Here is a 19,509-nt window from a genome sequence, read left to right on the forward strand (position 1 = left end):
AGACTATGGAACTGCAAAGTACGAGTGCAAAGAATTTAGGAGAATAAAAAGAAATGTTTATAATGCTTAAGCTTCTTTTTTAGAAAAATGTATTTACGGATTTATTTATTTGCTTTTAAGAATCAAGGTATTTAATGCTGATGAAAAATGTACCTAAGCATAGATAGTTATTTTTAATCCTAATGTAAAATGCGCAGATATTAATAACAACTCAGTTACACCCACATCAACATGATGATCATTTCTAAACATTTTCCCCTCTAAAGGTTGCATCTTCTGGGTATATATGAGCATTTTAACCCGTGTTCTGCATTTTAAATGTCAAGACTTTGAAAACATTGTCAAAGGTAGAAGAGAAAATGTTGTTCAAAAGAACACAAAAACATATAAAACTGTCATATGAGATTATTTCTACTGGGATCTTCTTTCTGACAACAAATACACAAGAATATCATACTTTAGAATACTACAATCAGATTCTGGAAGGCCCAGATGGGCAATTCTCCAATGCGAACTAAATATGCTCGTCTGCCATTTTTCACATTTAAAACTTCAGTCTTTTCTTTTACCCATATGCTCTGAAATGCTAAAATTAAAAAAAAAAAGGACCATAAACTTCTTAACTTTTACCTCCTCTGGTTTTGTGTATATGGGGGAAGGTTCTAGAAAGGTATCTTTTCCTTCATGCTAAAGTAGGAAATGTTGCACAGATGAGTTACTCACAGGTGGGTACAATGAGAATAGAGAAAGGGAACCCCTGTTTGAAGTTTTCCATTTGAACTTAAAGATGGCTAAAATCTTTGATAGTGATGTTAGCAAGCACTGATCATTAATTTTAAATGTCAGAATTAAACACTTTATTAAAACTTTTAGTCTGTAGGTTTATAATTTCATGCTTCTTTAAAAATAAAAAAAATTAAGCAAATGGTTTGTTTTAACAAAAGTCAGCCTTGAGGTTTCAACTGAAATGTCAAAATAGCTCAGAAATTTTCTTCTTTTTGTAAATTAACCTGATATATAATCAGGCCTCCAGCCATAGACATTACAATTTCTTATCTCAGATTTACACCATAGTTCTTCTTAAAGAAAAAGCAATTTGTATATTTTTCCTCAAGGTCTCTCTCACCTCTTTATTATGACAGTGTGATTGTCCTGCTAAGAGAGATAATTAACTGCAACTTCATTAGCATCTACAAAGACAAGCTTCCTCATTAGAAGTGAAGAAGAAAAGGGCATGATATAATTTAATTAACATAGCATCAATGAGTAGCCAAACGTGAAGCCCAGATGCTGTAGGTATTTTCAGATCAGATTCAGATACATGTACATTTATTTCTTTTTCATGTATGTGTATGTCTGTCTGGGTTTTTTTGTTTGTTTCGTTTTGCTTTATGTTCTAGAATTCTTAAGGAGCATCTTGGGGAACAGGAAGTTTCCATCTCATTAATTGTGGACTCTGTGGAAGAAGGTGACTTGGGCAATTACTCCTGTTATGTGGAAAATGGAAATGGACGTCGACATGCTAGTGTTCTCCTTCATAAACGGGGTGAGTATAACCTAAGCTACAGCCATCAACTGAGCATACAATCAGAGGGCAATCATTGGGAACCAAAACCAGATGAAATTTTGTTTTCCTGCATATACTTGCCCTAAATAAAATAATCTCATTAGCACTAGGGGCATCAGAGCAGACAGAGATTCAAATTTGGATTCCTTGCTCTGCTTTCATATCAACTGTGCAGCCTTGGGCAAGGTATCTAGCTTCCCTAAGCTTCAGTTGCCTGAAATACAGAATAGAGAAAACAATAGGATCAACTCTTTAGTGTGGAGTAAGGATAAAAGAAGATCATAAATGTGAAGGGCTTGACACAGAGCCTGCAAAAAGAAAGCATTTTAGTTAAATGCTATTTATTGGAAATAGGCATTAGTTTATTAAAAATGACCAGATGTTTTAAGTCAAAGATTGTATTTCTTATTGGAAGGTTTCCTTTAGTATAAGAACTATTTCTGGTGGTTTCTCCATTGCAGAGTTTCTTGATAATTTCTTTATCTCCCACTAATAACCTGTTCAAGTGTAATATCCTTCCTTATTGAATAACAATTCATTGTAAGATAGGTTGCAGTTGAGTACAAAGTCTGCTGCACTAATTCTAACTCCCCAGCAGCCCCATCATGTTATGCATAGGGTTATAATATATATCAATTTGCATTGAATTGTTTGCCTTTTAGTGAAATTTTTGTGCACTTTACAAGAGAAAAATATTACTCTATATTATACTAAATGAAAACTTTCTAGTCTTTGGCAAAAGTACACTTGAAGTTCACTTACTCAGCAAATTTTCCATGATTTTAATTTCAAAGAACATGTTTAATCCTAGACTCTTTGAGGTTTGAAAAAAAAACAGAGCATTGAAGACTGTTTCCCCTACTTTATCGGACAATAGATTCTTTTTGAATAATGCTACTGAAAGCTGTTAAAACAGACACCTCTGTTGTCAAGGTGACTACAGTATTAAAATAGCCTACTTTTGAGGATGTGAGTTGAAAGAATGTAAGCAGCAACTAGCAACATAATTATTTCTTTCTATGGCTTAATATATAGTAAATGGAGGAATTTGCGTGGAAGTAGCATGCATATACAAGAACAGAAATAGCTTCTCGGGGTTGGAAGCAACATAAATGTCATGTAATTGAACTGCTTATCCTCCCATAGCATCTTCTAAAGTGGGCTAACAGCTTATATTGGCGCATATTCCCTCTCAAGGAAGCTCATTCTATCTTTGGGGAAAAGTCTGTTAAGAAGTATCCCTTTTTGACTGTCTATTCATTGACCCTAGTTCTATACATCTAGTCACTTTTTCCCAAGAAACCCCTTCAAATATTTGATGATAGCCATCATGATCTTGCTGGATCTTTACTTTGCCAGATTCAACTGCTTTTGCTCCTTTTGTTTATTCTTCATGGTATGGAAGAAATCCTTGCACTATTTTGATCACTCTCTTGAGCATGCTCTCATTAAAGACTTTGAATTATTCCCCAAGAACGGACATAGTGAACAGAAGATATAGGGCATATTCAACAATCTGTTGACCTAGATAATGTTTATTTTCCTTTGGGGAAAGATTGGGGTGACAATTAAGCAACAATCATAAGGAGAGAGGAAGGAAAACTGAGTTTTGTCTAAGGATAGAGCTATTAAAGCTCTGTTTTGACAGACAGGCACATAGCCAGGAAGGTGGAGCACCACCCTCCCTCCCAGGGCTAATTTTAGAATGTGAAGCTCAAGGTTAAGTTTCACAAAGCTACAAAGGCTTCTGCTTCTAGAAAAATAAGTGATTGAGGAATCAAGGAATTTGTTTGAAAACACTTTTCCAGTAACATCTGATTCCCTAAACATGAAAAAGTAAATTGTGGCCAATGTTAGAGTGTTCTTCAATCCTAAGACTTCCACAGTGTTTTTTCTAATATTTATTTTTATCAATAGGATTTAATTCTTAGTAAAATAAAAACATTAAGAAACCAAAGGACATCAAGGCCCTGTACACCAAAAGTCCCTGTTAACGTGAACGTGTGCCTTCTTTTTAAGGGAGCTGTGGTGAGTCATCAGATCACAGAGGCAGGGATGGATGCAATCTCTTGCTTTTGAGGGGCTCATTACCAAGTGGAATGATCTATTCCACCCCTTCTGCAGGAAAAGAAAGGTCTTCATCAATAGATGATACATCAACAACTTCGCCGGCCCTGTAAGGTTCAGAAGAACAGACTATAGCATTTGTGAGCTGATCAGTTTGGGTCTTTGATCATAGAAGTTCCAGAAAAAGCATACTAGTAATTATGTAATTATCAGATGATAGATTACTCAGAAGATTAAGGTTCTGAGAAGGAACTGAGACTTTCTGCTATTAATCATATTTTTCTGCCACTGACTCATGAATTCTTTAACAGCCCTTAAAAGTCTTCTTTTTACAAATCTCCCTAGAGATACATATTGAAGCATTTGTTTGGGTGAGTATTTGGCTGACAGTTAAGAAGTTGGTTAGGATGCCCACGTTCCATATCCGAATACCCAAGTTTGTTCACTGGCTCTGACTAGGATTCCAACTTCCAGCTAATAGAGACCCGGGGAAGTAGCAGGTGATGCTTCAAATAGTTGGGTCCTTGCCATCCATGTGTGAGACCTAATTCAGGCCCAGCTTCAGCCCATCTAGCCTCAGCATTGAAGGTATTTGAGGAGTGAAACAGCGGGTAAGAGCACTTGCTCATGCACCTGCACTCTCTCTCTTTCAATTAAATAAACAAAAAAATTTTAAAAACACATCTGTTGAATACAGGTCTTGAACACCACAAACTGTCATTTTTTTCTGACAAGTAAACTTTCCTAGGACATATCTTTGCAAAAGTTATCTTAGCATATTATCTCTTGTTCACTATTGTTGATATAACATGATTTCTGAGCCTTCAAATGGGTGGTATGGATTCTTTGAAACAACACTCTTATATATCAAATGTGTTTTCCTTAATGCCAAGAGGATACTGTAATAAATAATTCAGCTACATTTGAGTTAGGCTAGATGGTGGATCAGCCTTTATCTTTATAAAAGACTCTTAATTCCATATAAGTCAATTCTACAAGAACATTTTACAATAGAAAAACATTGCTTGAGAATATCCCTGGCTGTCAGTTTCTACAGCCAGGAAGGGTACTTGGACAGTTGGAATCATGGCAGATACACAACACAGATATATCTCTCTTAGTTTACAGAGCACTTGGATATGAAGTGGGGCAGAATTTAACAATGAAGAAACAAGGCCCATGGAGTCATACTAATGTATGACTATTCTGCCCCTTACTCCTCATTTCTAGTTAACAGCTTCTTTTCAGTCCTAATTTGCCAGTCCTGGCCTGGCAAGCTTGACTGTTAGTTTCTGGCCCCCAAAACATCCAAAATAAATGGTTGCTATATTTGTTACTGGGTTATTTCTTGTTTCTCCCACTGCCCATATTTGATTGAATTCCATGTCTAAGGCTCTGCATCTTCTACTCAGACGTCTTTGTTAGGATTTCTAATTGTTTTTTTTTTTTTTCTGACGGGCAGAGTTAGGCAGTGAGAGAGATAGAGAGACAGAGAGAGAAAGGTCTTCCTTCCATTGGTTCACCCCCCAAATGGCCACTACGGCCGGCGCACTGCGCCAATCCGAAGCCAGGAGCCAGGTGCTTCCTCCTGGTTTCCCATGCAGGTGCAGGGCCCAAGCACTGGGGCCATCCTCCACTGCCTCCCCGGGCCACAGCAGAGAGCTGGACTGGAAGAGGAGCAGCTGTGACAGAATCTGGTGCCCCAACCAGGACTAGAACCTGGGGTGCCAGCGCCGCAGGCGGAGGATTAGCGAAGTGAGCCGCGGCGCTGGCCCAGGATTTCTAATTGCTACTGCCTATCTAAAAATGCATTAAACACTGATTGTCAGTTTTCCTCCCAAGCTCTGGCCTTGTCTATTCCCCCCATTCTATTCTGTATGTTTTCCATTTTTCTGACACAAATAATACTCAAATACCCTGCAGCTCTATACTCTGACCTCAGAACTAGTCAAACTTTGTCCAGTCAGGCAGTCCTAAATTCCTTCTTGTCTGTTTATTTTGTTCATATTATCTCTCTGGATGAGGGCATGGACTTGTCTGTGCTATCTTGGGCAAGCCTTCATCTCTGTGAGCCTCAAATTTCTCTTCTATAAAATGGAAATAGTAAGAAGACCTACAACATAAAGAAGCTGTGGGAATTAAATGAAGTTTATATATGTTAATAGTTATCACACTGACACCTACTTAGCACTTAATAAATATTAACAAGCTACTACAAGATTTCCCTGCTCCAACTATGTCATAGTCTGGGTAATGAAGGATACAGTAATTGCATATTCCTTTTAAAAAATCCCTGAATTCTAATTCATCTTTTATCAAAATACTCAGCTTTAGCTCCAGTGATTTTCTTATATTGATTCTGAATTTGACCTTATGATAGATTTACATTGGTTTGAATGTACTTTTCAAAAAAAAAGGGAGCTTAATTCATTTATTCGTACATGTAACAGTGATAACTAAGAAGCTACATGTGCCTGGGTTTGTGCTAGCCACTCATAAAATTAAATGAACAAGAAATAAGGACCAATATAATTTGGAATTTTGTCATTTACTTTTTAAATTACATTGATACTAAACATCCCTAATATGGAATTGTGCCTCTAGTGCATGTTGGACCTTGAAACTATCACATTAAGGCTGTTTATTAACAATCTCCCTCTAAATGGTTATGTTTACTTATATTGATTACAATAATATGGCAATTCATTCATCACAAATTAGTTTGGAACAGGCAAAGTATCTATCTGAGAGATTTAGCACTAGTTAGCGATGATAAGCATCTAGGCTTTCTCTATTCTCCCTTAAACCCATTTTCTTTCTTATGCACACTCTCTCCCTCCAAAGAATTTAATCAATGGGAATTAGACTTGCTCAATAAACTCCCTAGTCCTCAAAGTATCTTTAGTAACATAATTAACATGCACATCACTTAGAATGCATTGTTTTAAAGCTGAATGAATTTAGACCCAGTGGACTGTTTATGCCTTCCTGCAATGACTCATCTTTGTAATATGTACCCCTATCCTTGTTAGTATTTGCCTAATGCACTTATTTACTCAGTGATATAGTGAGATGTCGCTCCCCATCTTCGTGGAGGAACGACACAGGACCCTGCGCTGTTCTTTTGTCTGCTCGGCCCTCCCCGGGTTTGCTGCTGGTTCTTCCCGGGTTGGCTACTGACCCTTCTACCTCCGTGGAAGGGCAGTTCCCCCTGGCCACATTCCCCACTTCCGCAGGGGAGCGGCACACCGCCGGCCGGCTTTCTCGGGGGCTGCACAGGTATTCCCTTAGATGTTCCCCTTAGATGTTCCTCGTGCATGCCGTCTCTCTCCTCCTTTATAGTCCTCCTCCGCCAATCCCAACTCGGCTGCCCACACGCCGAGTACGCTGCTCTCCAATCAGGAGCAAGTCCTACAGTTTATTGGTTGAACTGGAGGCAGCTGTGCGGAAGCTGTTTACTTCTCTCCCAGCGCCATATTGTGGGAGAGCAGATGCATAGAATAAGTCTTAATTCCAGTAACTCAGTCCAGTCCGGGCTGCTCCCCACAGATCCCCCTTTCTTTTTATTTTTTGGCGATACACGCCTGTCTTCGGTGTCCCGCGGCACACACTCTGCTCTACTTGCTAGAGTTGCCACAGGTTCTTACAAGTCCTATCAATCAGGCAAACCGAATCCGGGTCCTCTCTTCGCCATGTTGTGAGGAGGTTTTTAGGCGCTGATGCGTGCCTGTGTTCGGTGACCTGCGGCTCATACTTTGGTCGAGCCGCCTGCTGGCGCTTACCGCCTTAATCAGGCAGACCGAATCCAAGCTTTCTCATTGCCGTATTGTGGGGGAGACTTATTAGTGTTGGTTCGTGCCTATCTTCGGTGACCTGCAGCTCATACTCTGGTCGAGCTGCTTGCTGGTGCTTACCGCCTTAATCAGGCAGACCGAATCCAAGCCTCCTAATTGTTGTATTGTGGGGAAGCCTTACTGATGTTAATTCGTGCCTGTCTTCGTTGACCTGCGGCGCATAAGCTGCTAGCTGCCCGCAGGTGCTCATCGCCTCACTTAATCAGGCAGACCGAATCCAAGCTCTCACATTGCAGTGTTGTGGGGAGGCCTTTCTCTTTCTCTATTTCTCTATCTCCGGGCATTCCTATCTCTCCCATTTTACTTCTATCTTCCAGCATTCCTATTTCTCTTTTACTTCTAAACTTCTGTTTCTCTTATCCCTGTGGCTTTCCGGCGCCTCGCCCCGCCGGCGGGTTCCCGGCTCTGCGCCGCTTCAGCCCGCGCCTCTCTCATCTGCACGGCTTGGCTTTGCGCGCACACTCCGCGGTCTCGCACTTAACCCTTTCGCGTCTGAACCACGGCCTCGCGCCAGCCCCGCGTTCCCTATGTACTTGAGCCCCGCACGCTCTGTCTGCGCGCGGCAGCCTCCACGAGTCACACAGCGTAGCTTACGTGTCCGCCACTAGCATTCAATCTAAGTTCCCCGGGCTAGCCTGGTGAATTCAACCCAGCTTACGTCTCCGCCCCACGGTTTGGCTTCCCGTCCTTTGCTCCCCGGGCTAATTAGACGGATCCCAACCAGGCTTACATTTCAGCTTCTGGTTTCAACTTTTCGCCCCCTATTCCCGGGCTAACTTGAGAATCCCAAAGTGGCTTTCGTTTCAGCCTCGGCCTGCCCCCCGCGGCTTCAATTTCCCTAACACTTTTCTCTACCCGGTATGTTTCCCTAAGTTTTCTTCCAACAATATTCCTCCCTCATTTCTCCTGGCCTCTCCCCACAGTCCGCGTCCGAGTCTGTTTGTTCTAGCTTTCACTTTCGCTTTCGACCTTAGAGATTTCTCCCAGCTTCCCCCCGTAGTCCGTATCCGAGTCTATGCCTAGGCTTTCAATAGCTTCTTCCGGCACCTTTTTCGTCCGGCTTTTCCCTAGGCTATTTGCTAGTCTCTCTCTCCGGTATTTTCCCAGTTCTTCCCGTTTCTTCCCTCCTAAGTTTCATATCCGTCCTAGGTTTCCTATCCGAGTCACGGCACCATTATGTCGCTCCCCATCTTCGTGGAGGAACGACACAGGACCCTGCGCTGTTCTTTCGTCTGCTCGGCCCTCCCCGGGTTTGCTGCTGGTTCTTCCCGGGTTGGCTACTGACCCTTCCACCTCCGTGGAAGGGCAGTTCCCCCTGGCCACATTCCCCACTTCCGCAGGGGAGCGGCACACCGCCGGCCGGCTTTCTCGGGGGCTGCACGGGTGTTCCTTCAGCTAGATGTTCCCCTTAGATGTTCCTCGTGCATGCCGTCTCTCTCCTCCTTTATAGTCCTCCTCCGCCAATCCCAACTCGGCTGCCCACACGCCGAGTACGCTGCTCTCCAATCAGGAGCAAGTCCTACAGTTTATTGGTTGAACTGGAGGCAGCTGTGCGGAAGCTGTTTACTTCTCTCCCAGCGCCATATTGTGGGAGAGCAGATGCATAGAATAAGTCTTAATTCCAGTAACTCAGTCCAGTCCGGGCTGCTCCCCACAGTGAGAGAGGTTTCTTTTGAGGTTGGCCACTTGACATCTTTGACTGCTGATTTCAGAATATGTAAAAGCTGGGGCCAGCATGGTGGCGCGGCAGGTTAGGCCACTGCCTGTAACACCGGCATCCCATATGGGTGTGGCGGTTCAAGTCCCAGCTTTTGATCCAGCTCCCTGCTAATGTGTCTGGGAAAGCAGTGGAAGATTGCACAGGTCCCTGAACCCTGCCACCCATGTGGGCGGTAGAGAAGAAGCTCCTGGCTTCTGACTTCTGCCTGGCCCAGTCCTGGATGTTTACAGCCATTTGGAGAGTGAACCAATGGATGGAAAATACCTGTTTCTCCTCTCTATCTGTAACTCTGTCTTTCAAATAAATAAATCCTAAAAAAAGTATATGTAGGCAGGCACCACGGCTCACTAGGCTAATCCTCCGCCTTGCGGCACCGGTACTCTGGGTTCTAGTCCTGGTCGGGGCGCTGGATTCTGTCCCAGTTGCCCCTCTTCCAGGCCAGCTCTCTGCTGTGGCCAGGGAGTGCAGTGGAGGATGGCCCAAGTACTTGGGCCCTGCACCCCATGGGAGACCAGGAGAAGCACCTGGCTCCTGCCTTCGAATCAGCGTGGTGCGCCGGCTGCAGTGTGCCAGCCTCGGCGGCCATTGGAGGGTGAACCAATGGAAAAGGAAGACCTTTCTCTCTGTCTCTCTCTCTCACTGTCCACTCTGCCTGTCAAAAAAAAAAGTATATGTAAAACCCAAACCTTACCCAATTATCAAAAAAAACTTTCTATATGGGAGCATCTTTCTAGAAAGACAATGACTTCTTAAATCGGAGTTGGAGTTCATGAGTCACTTCTGCTCAATCAGCTTACTCAATGCCAACATATTAAAGAACTTTAGTTATGTTTCTGTTGTATCTCTAGATCAAGGCCATCAGATTTAATTAATCTCTCATTGGATGAAATTTGACATTTGGCAGTCAAAATTTTCTTCTGTCCTGTAACCTTTTTTATTCTCTGCCCCTCAGTTTTGTGAGACATTTAAATAGCTGGCCCCAATTCCATACTTTTTGTCTTGGTAGCTCATGCCAAAACAAACAAAAACACTTGGAGGCTATTATGAATTGCCACTAAATTTGTAGACTTGGAAATTAACCTTTTGAGCTATTTCCTTAGATATAGACTGTATGGTTTAAGTTGAGATTAATGTTATTTTATCTCAGCAGTGGAATATCTTTTTCAAAAGCCTGTTGATCTCAGTTTTGGCTGATTGGTCACAGCATGAAGATTTGTTATATAAGATAATTTTGCCTTTTGGACATTTTGGTAATTCAGTTTTCTTCTCTGTGCACAATATCCAAAGAAGTATCTTTGTTACAAAAACAAAATACCACTGTCTGCTGAAGATTAACTTAATTCTCAATTAATAAATAACAAAGAGATCACCTTGGACAAAACTACTATTAGGACCAAGGATGATAAACTCTTTAGTTTTTTATTCTTCCTATTGATCCTTCATGTGTGCCAAACTCTTATGTATTGAATAAAAGTCGTTATAGTCACTGGAAGTCCTTTATTTGCTTTATTGAGTTTTACATTTATTTTATCAATTGTTAAGTTACTTTTTAAGAAACTGAGAAGCAGAGAGAACGAAACAGAGAGTTCCCGTCTTCTGATTCACTCCCCAAATGCCCACGACAGTTCGTAGCTGGAGCCTTTTAAAGAGGAAAAGGGAACACAATCTGGTCTCCCATGTGGGTAGTAGAAACCCAATTACCTGACTATATTAATGCTGTCTGTGAGGATCTGCATGAACAGGAGGCTGGAGTAAGGAACTGGAACCAGACATCAAACCCAAGTACTCCAGTATGGGACAAGGGTATCTTAACTAGAGTCAACCACTAGGCCAAATGCCTGTCCCGAAATGTTTAATTCTGATAAAGATCTTTATCTCATACTTTTCTATTATATGCTTCAATATCCCTACCACACTTAGTAAATGTGATGAACGGTTGATTAAATGTATTCTGAATAATCAAAACATTGTCTGCAGCAGGGTTTATCAATCTTGTCACTATTGACATTTTGGGCTGGATAATTCATTTTTGCAAGGGGGTCTATCCTGTGCATGTAGTTTGTCTAGCACCATCCTTGGCCTCTGCCAACTAGATACCAGTCATACCTTCCCAGTTATGACAGCCAAATATATCCACAGTGGTGACAAATGTCACCAGGGGGTTTGGGGATAAAACTGCCCTAGTTGAGAACCACTGCTCTACAGCATGGGTATCAGAAACCCCATCCCTTTCTGAAACTGATATCAGCATCTAAGCTACTCATAGTAGGGAAATTCAAAATGGAATGACAGATATTTTTAGTTGAAAACCCTTCAAAATTATACAAAATGTAAGCAGAAGGTAAACAGATGTATGCTTTTTTTATTATAAGCATTGACAGAAGTTAACTTCCTCGTTTCCACTTTTGAGAATCAAATAGAAACCTCTAGACTGGTTCTTCACAAACTTTATGGTACACATAGATGATTTAAGGAGTTTGTTAACAAGGAATTCAGATTCCTTAGTCTGTGGTAGAACTCTGGGTTTGAATTTCACTTGTCACTTACTGAGGCTGCTGCTATTGATGTGCAATATAGTCGGCACACCAAAGCCCTTAACCAGACAGCAAATCCTTCTTATAAACTCGATAGCATCTTTTTTAGGTAAGAAGCAACTAGCTCTCTAGAGCTCACTGCTTCCATGAGGAAGAAATGAAAGCAGGGTATAGCCAGTCAGTGGAACTATGACCTCATTCTTTTTGACTTGGTCCATGCCTTTGGACCTATTTAAACATCAGTACATTGCCCTTAGACTCTATTTTTTTAAGATTTATTTTTTATTTGAAAGAGAGAGAGAGGGAGAGAGAGAGAGAGAGAGAAATCTTCCATCCACTAATTCACTCCTCAAATGGCCAAAACAGCTGGAGCTTGGCCGATCAGAAGCCAAGAGCCAGGAGCTTCTTCCAGGTCTTCCACATGGGTGCAGGGGCCCAAGCACTTTGGCCATCCTACAATGCTTTCCCAGGCCATTAGCAGGGAGCTGGATCGGAAGTGGAGCACTTAAGTCTCGAACTGGTGCCCAAATGGGATGTCAGCACCACAGGCAGCAGCTTTATCCATTGTGCTACAGGGTTGGCCCCTAGATTCTTTTGTTAATTAGGTTACTTGCCTGATGTGTTCAGTGAAATTGTGTTTTATAGAATACACTCCCTACTAAAAGAGATGTTTGAAATGGCCTTCAAGTATTACAATAATTAACCTCTTAAATAAAGATAGCATTCATTGTTGGATACAGTTCCTGCATATATCAGGTTTTAAAACGAGAGTACACTTAGGAATCTCTCTCTCTCTCTCTCTCTCACACACAATTAGGCTGTACATAGTGTTCAGCCTATAAAAATAGCATTACCAAGGAGGAACAAAACATTTCATGAGCAGTAAACACTTCTGAATTCTTCTTGTGAACACTTGCATTCAACTAAATCTCAATCATGTATAATAAGGAAGGATGGGTATAGTTTGGAATTGAACCACCACATATTATTGGTCAATGTAGATAAGCCATTCCTATGTGTTCAAAGGTTTAATTCATTTTAACAGCATTTGTCTAGCATTTAACAGAGGCTGTAAAACGTAATTAAATCTAATCATTGCAATTTTGTATTAGAAAATGACAAACAGGCAATTTAGAAAAAAGTAATACAGTTTTAAAATATTTACAAGAAGCCCACCAAAATCATCTAGCACAGAGCAAAATTGCATGTGTGTAATCACAGAGATCATGAACAGGATAGCATATTCATTGCCATCACCCACAAACAACCACTCAGACTTCCTTCTTGGAACCACCTTCATGTTCTCATTATTTCGAGGTAAAAACACCCTGTTGATTGATGATACTTCATATTCCACTTGAAATCTTACTTCACTCTGCTTAAAGAAGATAATTCATAGAATGGTGTTGTACGAAAAAGCAAAAAATGTCATTTCCATCCAATAAATATGTATTGAGTGCCAGCTATGGGCAAAGCACTGGATCAGGTGTCCTCAATAATTGAGTCACTGCTTCCAGAGGGATGTCCTCTACTGTCCTGGGGCATTGAAGCATCATTGTTGGGTAGAGGGAGTTGGTTGTGCATTTTTATGGCTGCAAATTCTCACATTTGGTTGAGAAATGGCACAACTGGGTCATAAAATTCAAGGTATAACTTTTAATAAGCAGTTCCTGTATGTCGAACTTTGACAACCAGGTCAGTAAAGTGAGAAATTAGACATGACACATAAAAAATGCTAACTACTCTCTCAGGTCATATAGTAGGAAAAAATGTGTTGATTTCCAATAGATTACCATGGTAACTTGTATTAGATTTTAGTGTTGAGAATTACATTTGCCATCTGTAAGAAATGTTAGCTATTTATCTCTACTTTTACAGCACATAATCTTTTTTTAGCATGTGTTCTATGAATAATATTATAATTGGAGGTTGATTTCTCCAAATTAAAAGTGGACATTTAAATCCTCTTAAATGGATTTTATTTTAAATAAAAAAAAATTCAGTGGTATGTTTAGGAAAAGACACAAAGATCATGTTTATGAATGTTTAAAAATCATTATCATTAATAGAGATTTTACATGAATAAAAATTTACCAAAAAGAGAAATTATGAACTATGAAGCAAAAGTAGACAGTTAACTTGAAAATGTTTTGTTTTCAACTCTTCAGTTGTTTGTGACCTACAGCAAATCTCTTTGCTCTTACTTCTTAAACCTTTATTTATTTATTTATTTTCATTTTATTTGAATGACAGAGACAGACAAAGAGGGATCTTCCATCTACTTGTTCACTCCCTAAATGCCAGCAACAGTAAAGGCTGGGCTAGGCCAAAATAAGGAACCTGGAATTCAATCCTAGTCTTCTACATGGGTGGCAGGGACTCAAGTACTTGAACCATCAGGTGGTATCTCCCACGGTATGCATTAACAGGAAGCTGATTTGGAAGTAGAGTACCTGGAACTCAACCAGGCACTCTGATAGGGGATGGAGGTGTCCCGAGTGGCAACACAACTGCTACTCCATATGCTTGCTCTCACTCTACATCTATATTAGAAAACATGACATTTTAGGGTCCATCTTTAATTCTACATTATTTTCTCAAAGCACTAGTAATTTTCATGCATCAAAAATCAGTACATGCTGAGAGATAAGATAGTGACCTTCACATTGTGAAACAGGGCCATGTTATGGCCATTTTAGTAAAAGAAAATTTGTTATCAAGGATAGGCACTTCATGTATACTAACTGTGGAGACCACTAAACCAGATGAGCTGCTATATTTTCAGTTTTGTCATGGTATAAGGAGCCATTTACTGCTCTCTAAGGAGGAATCAAATAATCATATGTTTTGCTACTGGTAGTTCTCAAAATGCCCATTTCATCATGATTATTAATGAGATACAAAGGTTTAAAAAATGTTCGCAAATTCTTGAAGGTATCTGTTTACAAAATGAGAAAGCAAGGCAACTTTCCCACTGTTTTCTTCAACATGTTGTTATCTTCATAAAACAGAGAGTGATCAAAAACATTCACGAGGCAGAAGCAATAGATTTTTCTGTTACCACCACTGGGAGAAATGAACCAGCATATGGTCTGATTATTGTTTGTGCTTTAACAGTCTCCAAATCTGGAATCACCAAGATTTTGAATGAAACTTCTCATGAGAGAAACTTACCAACAGCTTTTGCTGAACACATTTTATTCTAATGTTTTCTATAATTAGGAAATATGCTAACCTTGTAAAGGAAGAACATTTAAAGCATAACATAAAATTTTAAAGTTTATCAATGCATCCATGTTTTATATTACAGTGCAATTCTTTTACTTTTGTGAAACATTTTATAAATCAATTGTCATAAATTGTACTACAAATCATTGTGCTTTTTGAAAGAAGTGTTCAGTGTTTGTGTAGAAAACATGGCTCCTTCTATTGGTTGTCTAAGCAGTCCAGATGTCCTGGGTTCTTCGGGCAACCCATAGCATTCCCAATGGAGGAGCAAATTGTTCTAACTGTGACAATATATCCTCAGATGGAGGATTGCTTTCAGGATAAACACTGCATCCCTTAACAAAAAGGAGTAAAATGGCAATGCCACCTTCACTCTGACAATTTTCTCCCAAGAGATGTTTTGCAACATTCCATCTGTGCCTGTCTATTTGTATGACAAGTTAAGAAGAAAATTCCTAGTAGAGGGAAAGCAAATACTTTTTCTTCTAAGATATTTTCTTTTAGGCATCAGTGAAGTTTGACACCTTGATATACAATAGTCCTGTCTTCTAGGCTGGTTGCCTGAGGATCATTTTTGTTTTTTTTTTTTAATAGTAATATTGTCCTTCCTTGTCTGGTTTCTCCTCATAACACTTAATCTTCTGAGATCTGAGATGGAGAAGGCCCCATCTGAATACTTTGCCTGGATGTATGTGCAAATATATAACATTCTGTATACAACCCATGTTATGGTCTTTAGAGTGATATATTTCAAACATTGTTTTTATAATCTAGAGGGGAAAGGTTTTCTGAAAAAAAAAATCTTTGTGTTAGTAACTCCACATTGTTCAATGATTTCCTCAAAGGAAAAAATCATTGGCCCATTGTTCTGACCTAATTTTGGGAAATCTGGCTGAAATGGTAACACTGGAACAAATACTTACTGACAAGGTATATGCTATGTGCTTTGGAAAGGAATAAAAGGAAAACAATGTATTATAGCTGAGAAATCAAAAAAATGGATTCACCTACCTTCACCCATCACACCATATATTTGCTTTCCCAGTACTTCAAAGCAAACCACTTGTCAAAAACCTTTGCAGGCACTCTTGTACTGTGCCACTCAATGCCTGATATTTATCCCTAAAATTCCCCCAACGAAAACCTACAAACACAAACACATAAAAATACCCTGAGGGAGCCACTCACCAGGCTCGTGATTATATTTAAAATATAGTTTATCTTACATCCACATAAAAGAAGTGCTTGAGGCCGGTTCTGTGATGCCGCAGGTTAAGCCGCCACTTGCTACACCAGCATCATGTATCAAAACACAGGTTCAAGTCCCGGCTACTCTGCTTTTGATCCAGCCTCTTGCTAATATTCCTGGAAAGCAGTAGAAGGTGGGTCAAGTATTTGGGTTCCTACCCACCCACCTGGGAGTTCGGATGCAGTTCCTGGCTCCTGGATTCAGCCTGGCCTAGCCTTGGCTGTTGTAGCCATTTGGGGAGCAAATCAATAGATGGAAGATCTCCCTGTCTTGCTGTCACTCTTTCAAATAAATAAATAAATAAGTAAATCTTTTAAAAAGTGCTTGATAAAAATTAGCTTTTATTTTTTTGTTATTAAATATCTGCTTATGTGCTTGACTCTGCAACCAGACATGAACTCCTTTAAGGGAAGAAGAGTATCCATCACTTTATCCTAGAACTCAAAAGGACTACCCTGGTACATACAAGACTACCTCTTAAGCAATGAGAAAATGAATGAAAGAATGAGTGAAAAGAAAACATTGAATGGCAGTATTAAAGATCTAAATCAATACATGATTGATTTCCAAATGCCAACCAAACTTGCTTGGTTTTATAAATCTACACAAGTCTATGTTGTCATTGACTTTATGAATGTAAAGCAATTTTTAAATCTATACAATGAAGTCAACAATTTTCTACATGATTAAAATTTTACTGCCAACTTAATGGACTAGATATTATTGACTATTCTTCATCAGCTACTTGAACCCTATCATTGTCAAAGAAAAACATTTCAGAGATATTCTTGGAATTTTAGAGTAGAAATACATAAAAGTCTAATTTTTTATTAGAAAATTGTTTTTCTTCTTAATTACTTAGTAATTCAGTTATTCAACAAATGTTCATGGAATATCTACAATGTGTCAGATAGTTTTTAAGGCACTTTAGATAACCAGTGAAAAACATGGATGCAGGGGCCCAAAGACTTGGGCCATTTTCCACTGCTTTCGCAGGCCATAGCAGAGAGCTAGATCAGAAGTGGAGTAGCCGGGTCTCGAACTGGCACCCATATGGGATACTGGCACTGCAGGCGGCAGCTTTACCCGCTAGAGCGCCAGCCCCTCTACCAGATTTCTGTATACCTCTCTCCTTGCTTCAAGTCTGCCCATACAGCACCTATTGAATTTGGTCCACTGGCCACTCATTGCAAGTCACAATCTTATTGCTGCACTTTGCACTCACTTCTCTTTATTTTTTTCTATATTATTTATCACTACATAGTATAATATTTCATTTGCTTATTAATAAGTGTACTGTTGTTTATTGTCTTTCTTCTGCTAGACTTTAAATTCCATCAGGGAGAGTTTTTGCTGTGGTTTTCTGCTAGTTTTTACTCTGTTTTTCACTGGTTATCTAAAGTGCCTTAAAAACTGATTCAATTAAAGGTGCAGAGGAACTTAAATACCAACATTAAGGAGTTCCAATGTAAATTACCCAACAGTTCATGAGTAAAATGACAAGGTGAAGGTATGCTTTGGAAAGATTAAATCAAATGCTTTGTACAGAGTAGATTAGAATACCTATAAATATGGTAATCCAAAAGTAATCAACATACAATACACTCTAATTACAATAACACTTGCAATAATTTGATCTTACCATTTGACTTATTTTTGCTTTTATACTTTTTATTTTGGTATAAAACCTGCAGATGTTACAGAAAAATTGTAAAAGTGGTACAATAAATTTCCATATACCTTCTCAACCCATTAATACCATTTTGTCACATTCACCTTCTCTCTCTTCCAATAGATAGGCAGGTAAAAGTGCTATATTACATATACAAACAACACATGTATACATTTTATTGTTGAACTTCTGGAAAGCAAATGTCAGACACTGTGACTAAATTCTTCAATGTGAATCTCCTAAAAAAGAAGGATATTTTCTTATATAATGAGAGTACATTTATCGAAATCAGGAAAATTGAAAATGATAAAATTCTGTTGTATAATATTAGTCTATATATTCAAATTTCAAAACTATCCCAATAGATACCCTTTACACAATATTTCTCCTGCCAGATTATGCATTGCACTTAGTTGTATTTTTTTAATTTTATTTAAGTTATACAAGTTTCATATATGTCATATATACAGATTTAGGAACATAGTAACACTTTCCCCATTACCCTCCTTCCCACCCATGCTCCCGTCCTTCTTCCCTCTCCCTCTAGTATTCCCACTCTTAATTTTTACAAAGATGTATTTTCAGTTTACTTAATGATCATATAGTTAACCCTACTCTAAGTAAAAGAGTTCAACAATTAGTATGAAGAGAAAAAAAAAAACACTGTTCTTCAATGGAAGTGACAAGGGCTATAAACAATCAATGAATCTCAAAATGTCTATTTCACTCTGATACATAACATTTCAGGTACTCTATTAGTTACCTAGGATCAGGGAAAACATCATATCTGTCTTTTTGTAACTGGCTTTTTTCACTGTAAAATGGTTTCCAGTTGTGTCCATCTTGTTGCAAAAGACAGGATTTCACTTCTTTTTACAGATGAGTAGTACTCCATAGTGTATCTGAGAGGCTTCCTCAGATTTGTCTTTTATAATATTGACTTTTTTTTAAAGATTTATTTTTATTAATTTGAAAATTAGAGTTACACATAGAGAGATGGGTCTTCAATCTGCTGGTTCACTCCCCAATTGGCCACCACGGCTGGAGCTTTGCTGATCCAAAGCCAGGAGCCAGGAGCTTCTTCCGGGTCTCCCACGTGGGTGCAGGGGCCCAATGACTTGGACTATCTTCCACTGCTTTCCCAGGCCATAGCAGAGAGCTGGATCTGAAGTAGAGCACCCGAGATTCGAACTGGTGCCCATGTGGGATGCCAGCACTGCAGGTAGCAGCTTTACCCACTATGCCACAGTGCCAGCCCCAATATTGAAATTTTTGAAGCGTGGAAGCCAGATGAGATTTTAGTTATCTCTCAGTTTGAATTGGTTTGACATCTCATGGTTTGGATATTTATAATTCTGACTAGAATACTACATAAATGATATTGTGCTTCCACAGTGCAGTACGCCAGAGAGCATATCAATTTGTGCCATTACTGGTGATGTTATATTTGGTCACTTTCCTAAGATGGTGTATACTTTCTCTTTCGTTATTAATAATCAGTGAGGAGGTATTTTGAGATAGTAGGAATAGCCTGCTTCACCAATTTTTCATCCAATAGTTCTAACATCTGTATATAAGTTTTGCCTGAATCAATTATTATTATGGTGACTGAAGAAAA

General features: G+C 39.4%; 1 protein-coding gene across 1 annotated transcript in view; it reads left to right on the top strand.

Annotated features, from left to right (window-relative positions):
* IL1RAPL1 (interleukin 1 receptor accessory protein like 1) overlaps positions 1-19,509 on the top strand; it is a 1,403,208-nt gene that overhangs the window by 1,361,839 nt on the left and 21,860 nt on the right. Inside the window, exon 8 of the mRNA XM_051827650.2 lies at positions 1,401-1,546. Coding sequence (XP_051683610.1) covers positions 1,401-1,546 — 146 coding nt within the window. The remainder of the gene's footprint in view (positions 1-1,400; positions 1,547-19,509) is intronic.

The sequence above is a fragment of the Oryctolagus cuniculus genome, chromosome X (assembly GCF_964237555.1).
Source record: "Oryctolagus cuniculus chromosome X, mOryCun1.1, whole genome shotgun sequence".
Lineage (NCBI taxonomy): Eukaryota > Metazoa > Chordata > Mammalia > Lagomorpha > Leporidae > Oryctolagus > Oryctolagus cuniculus.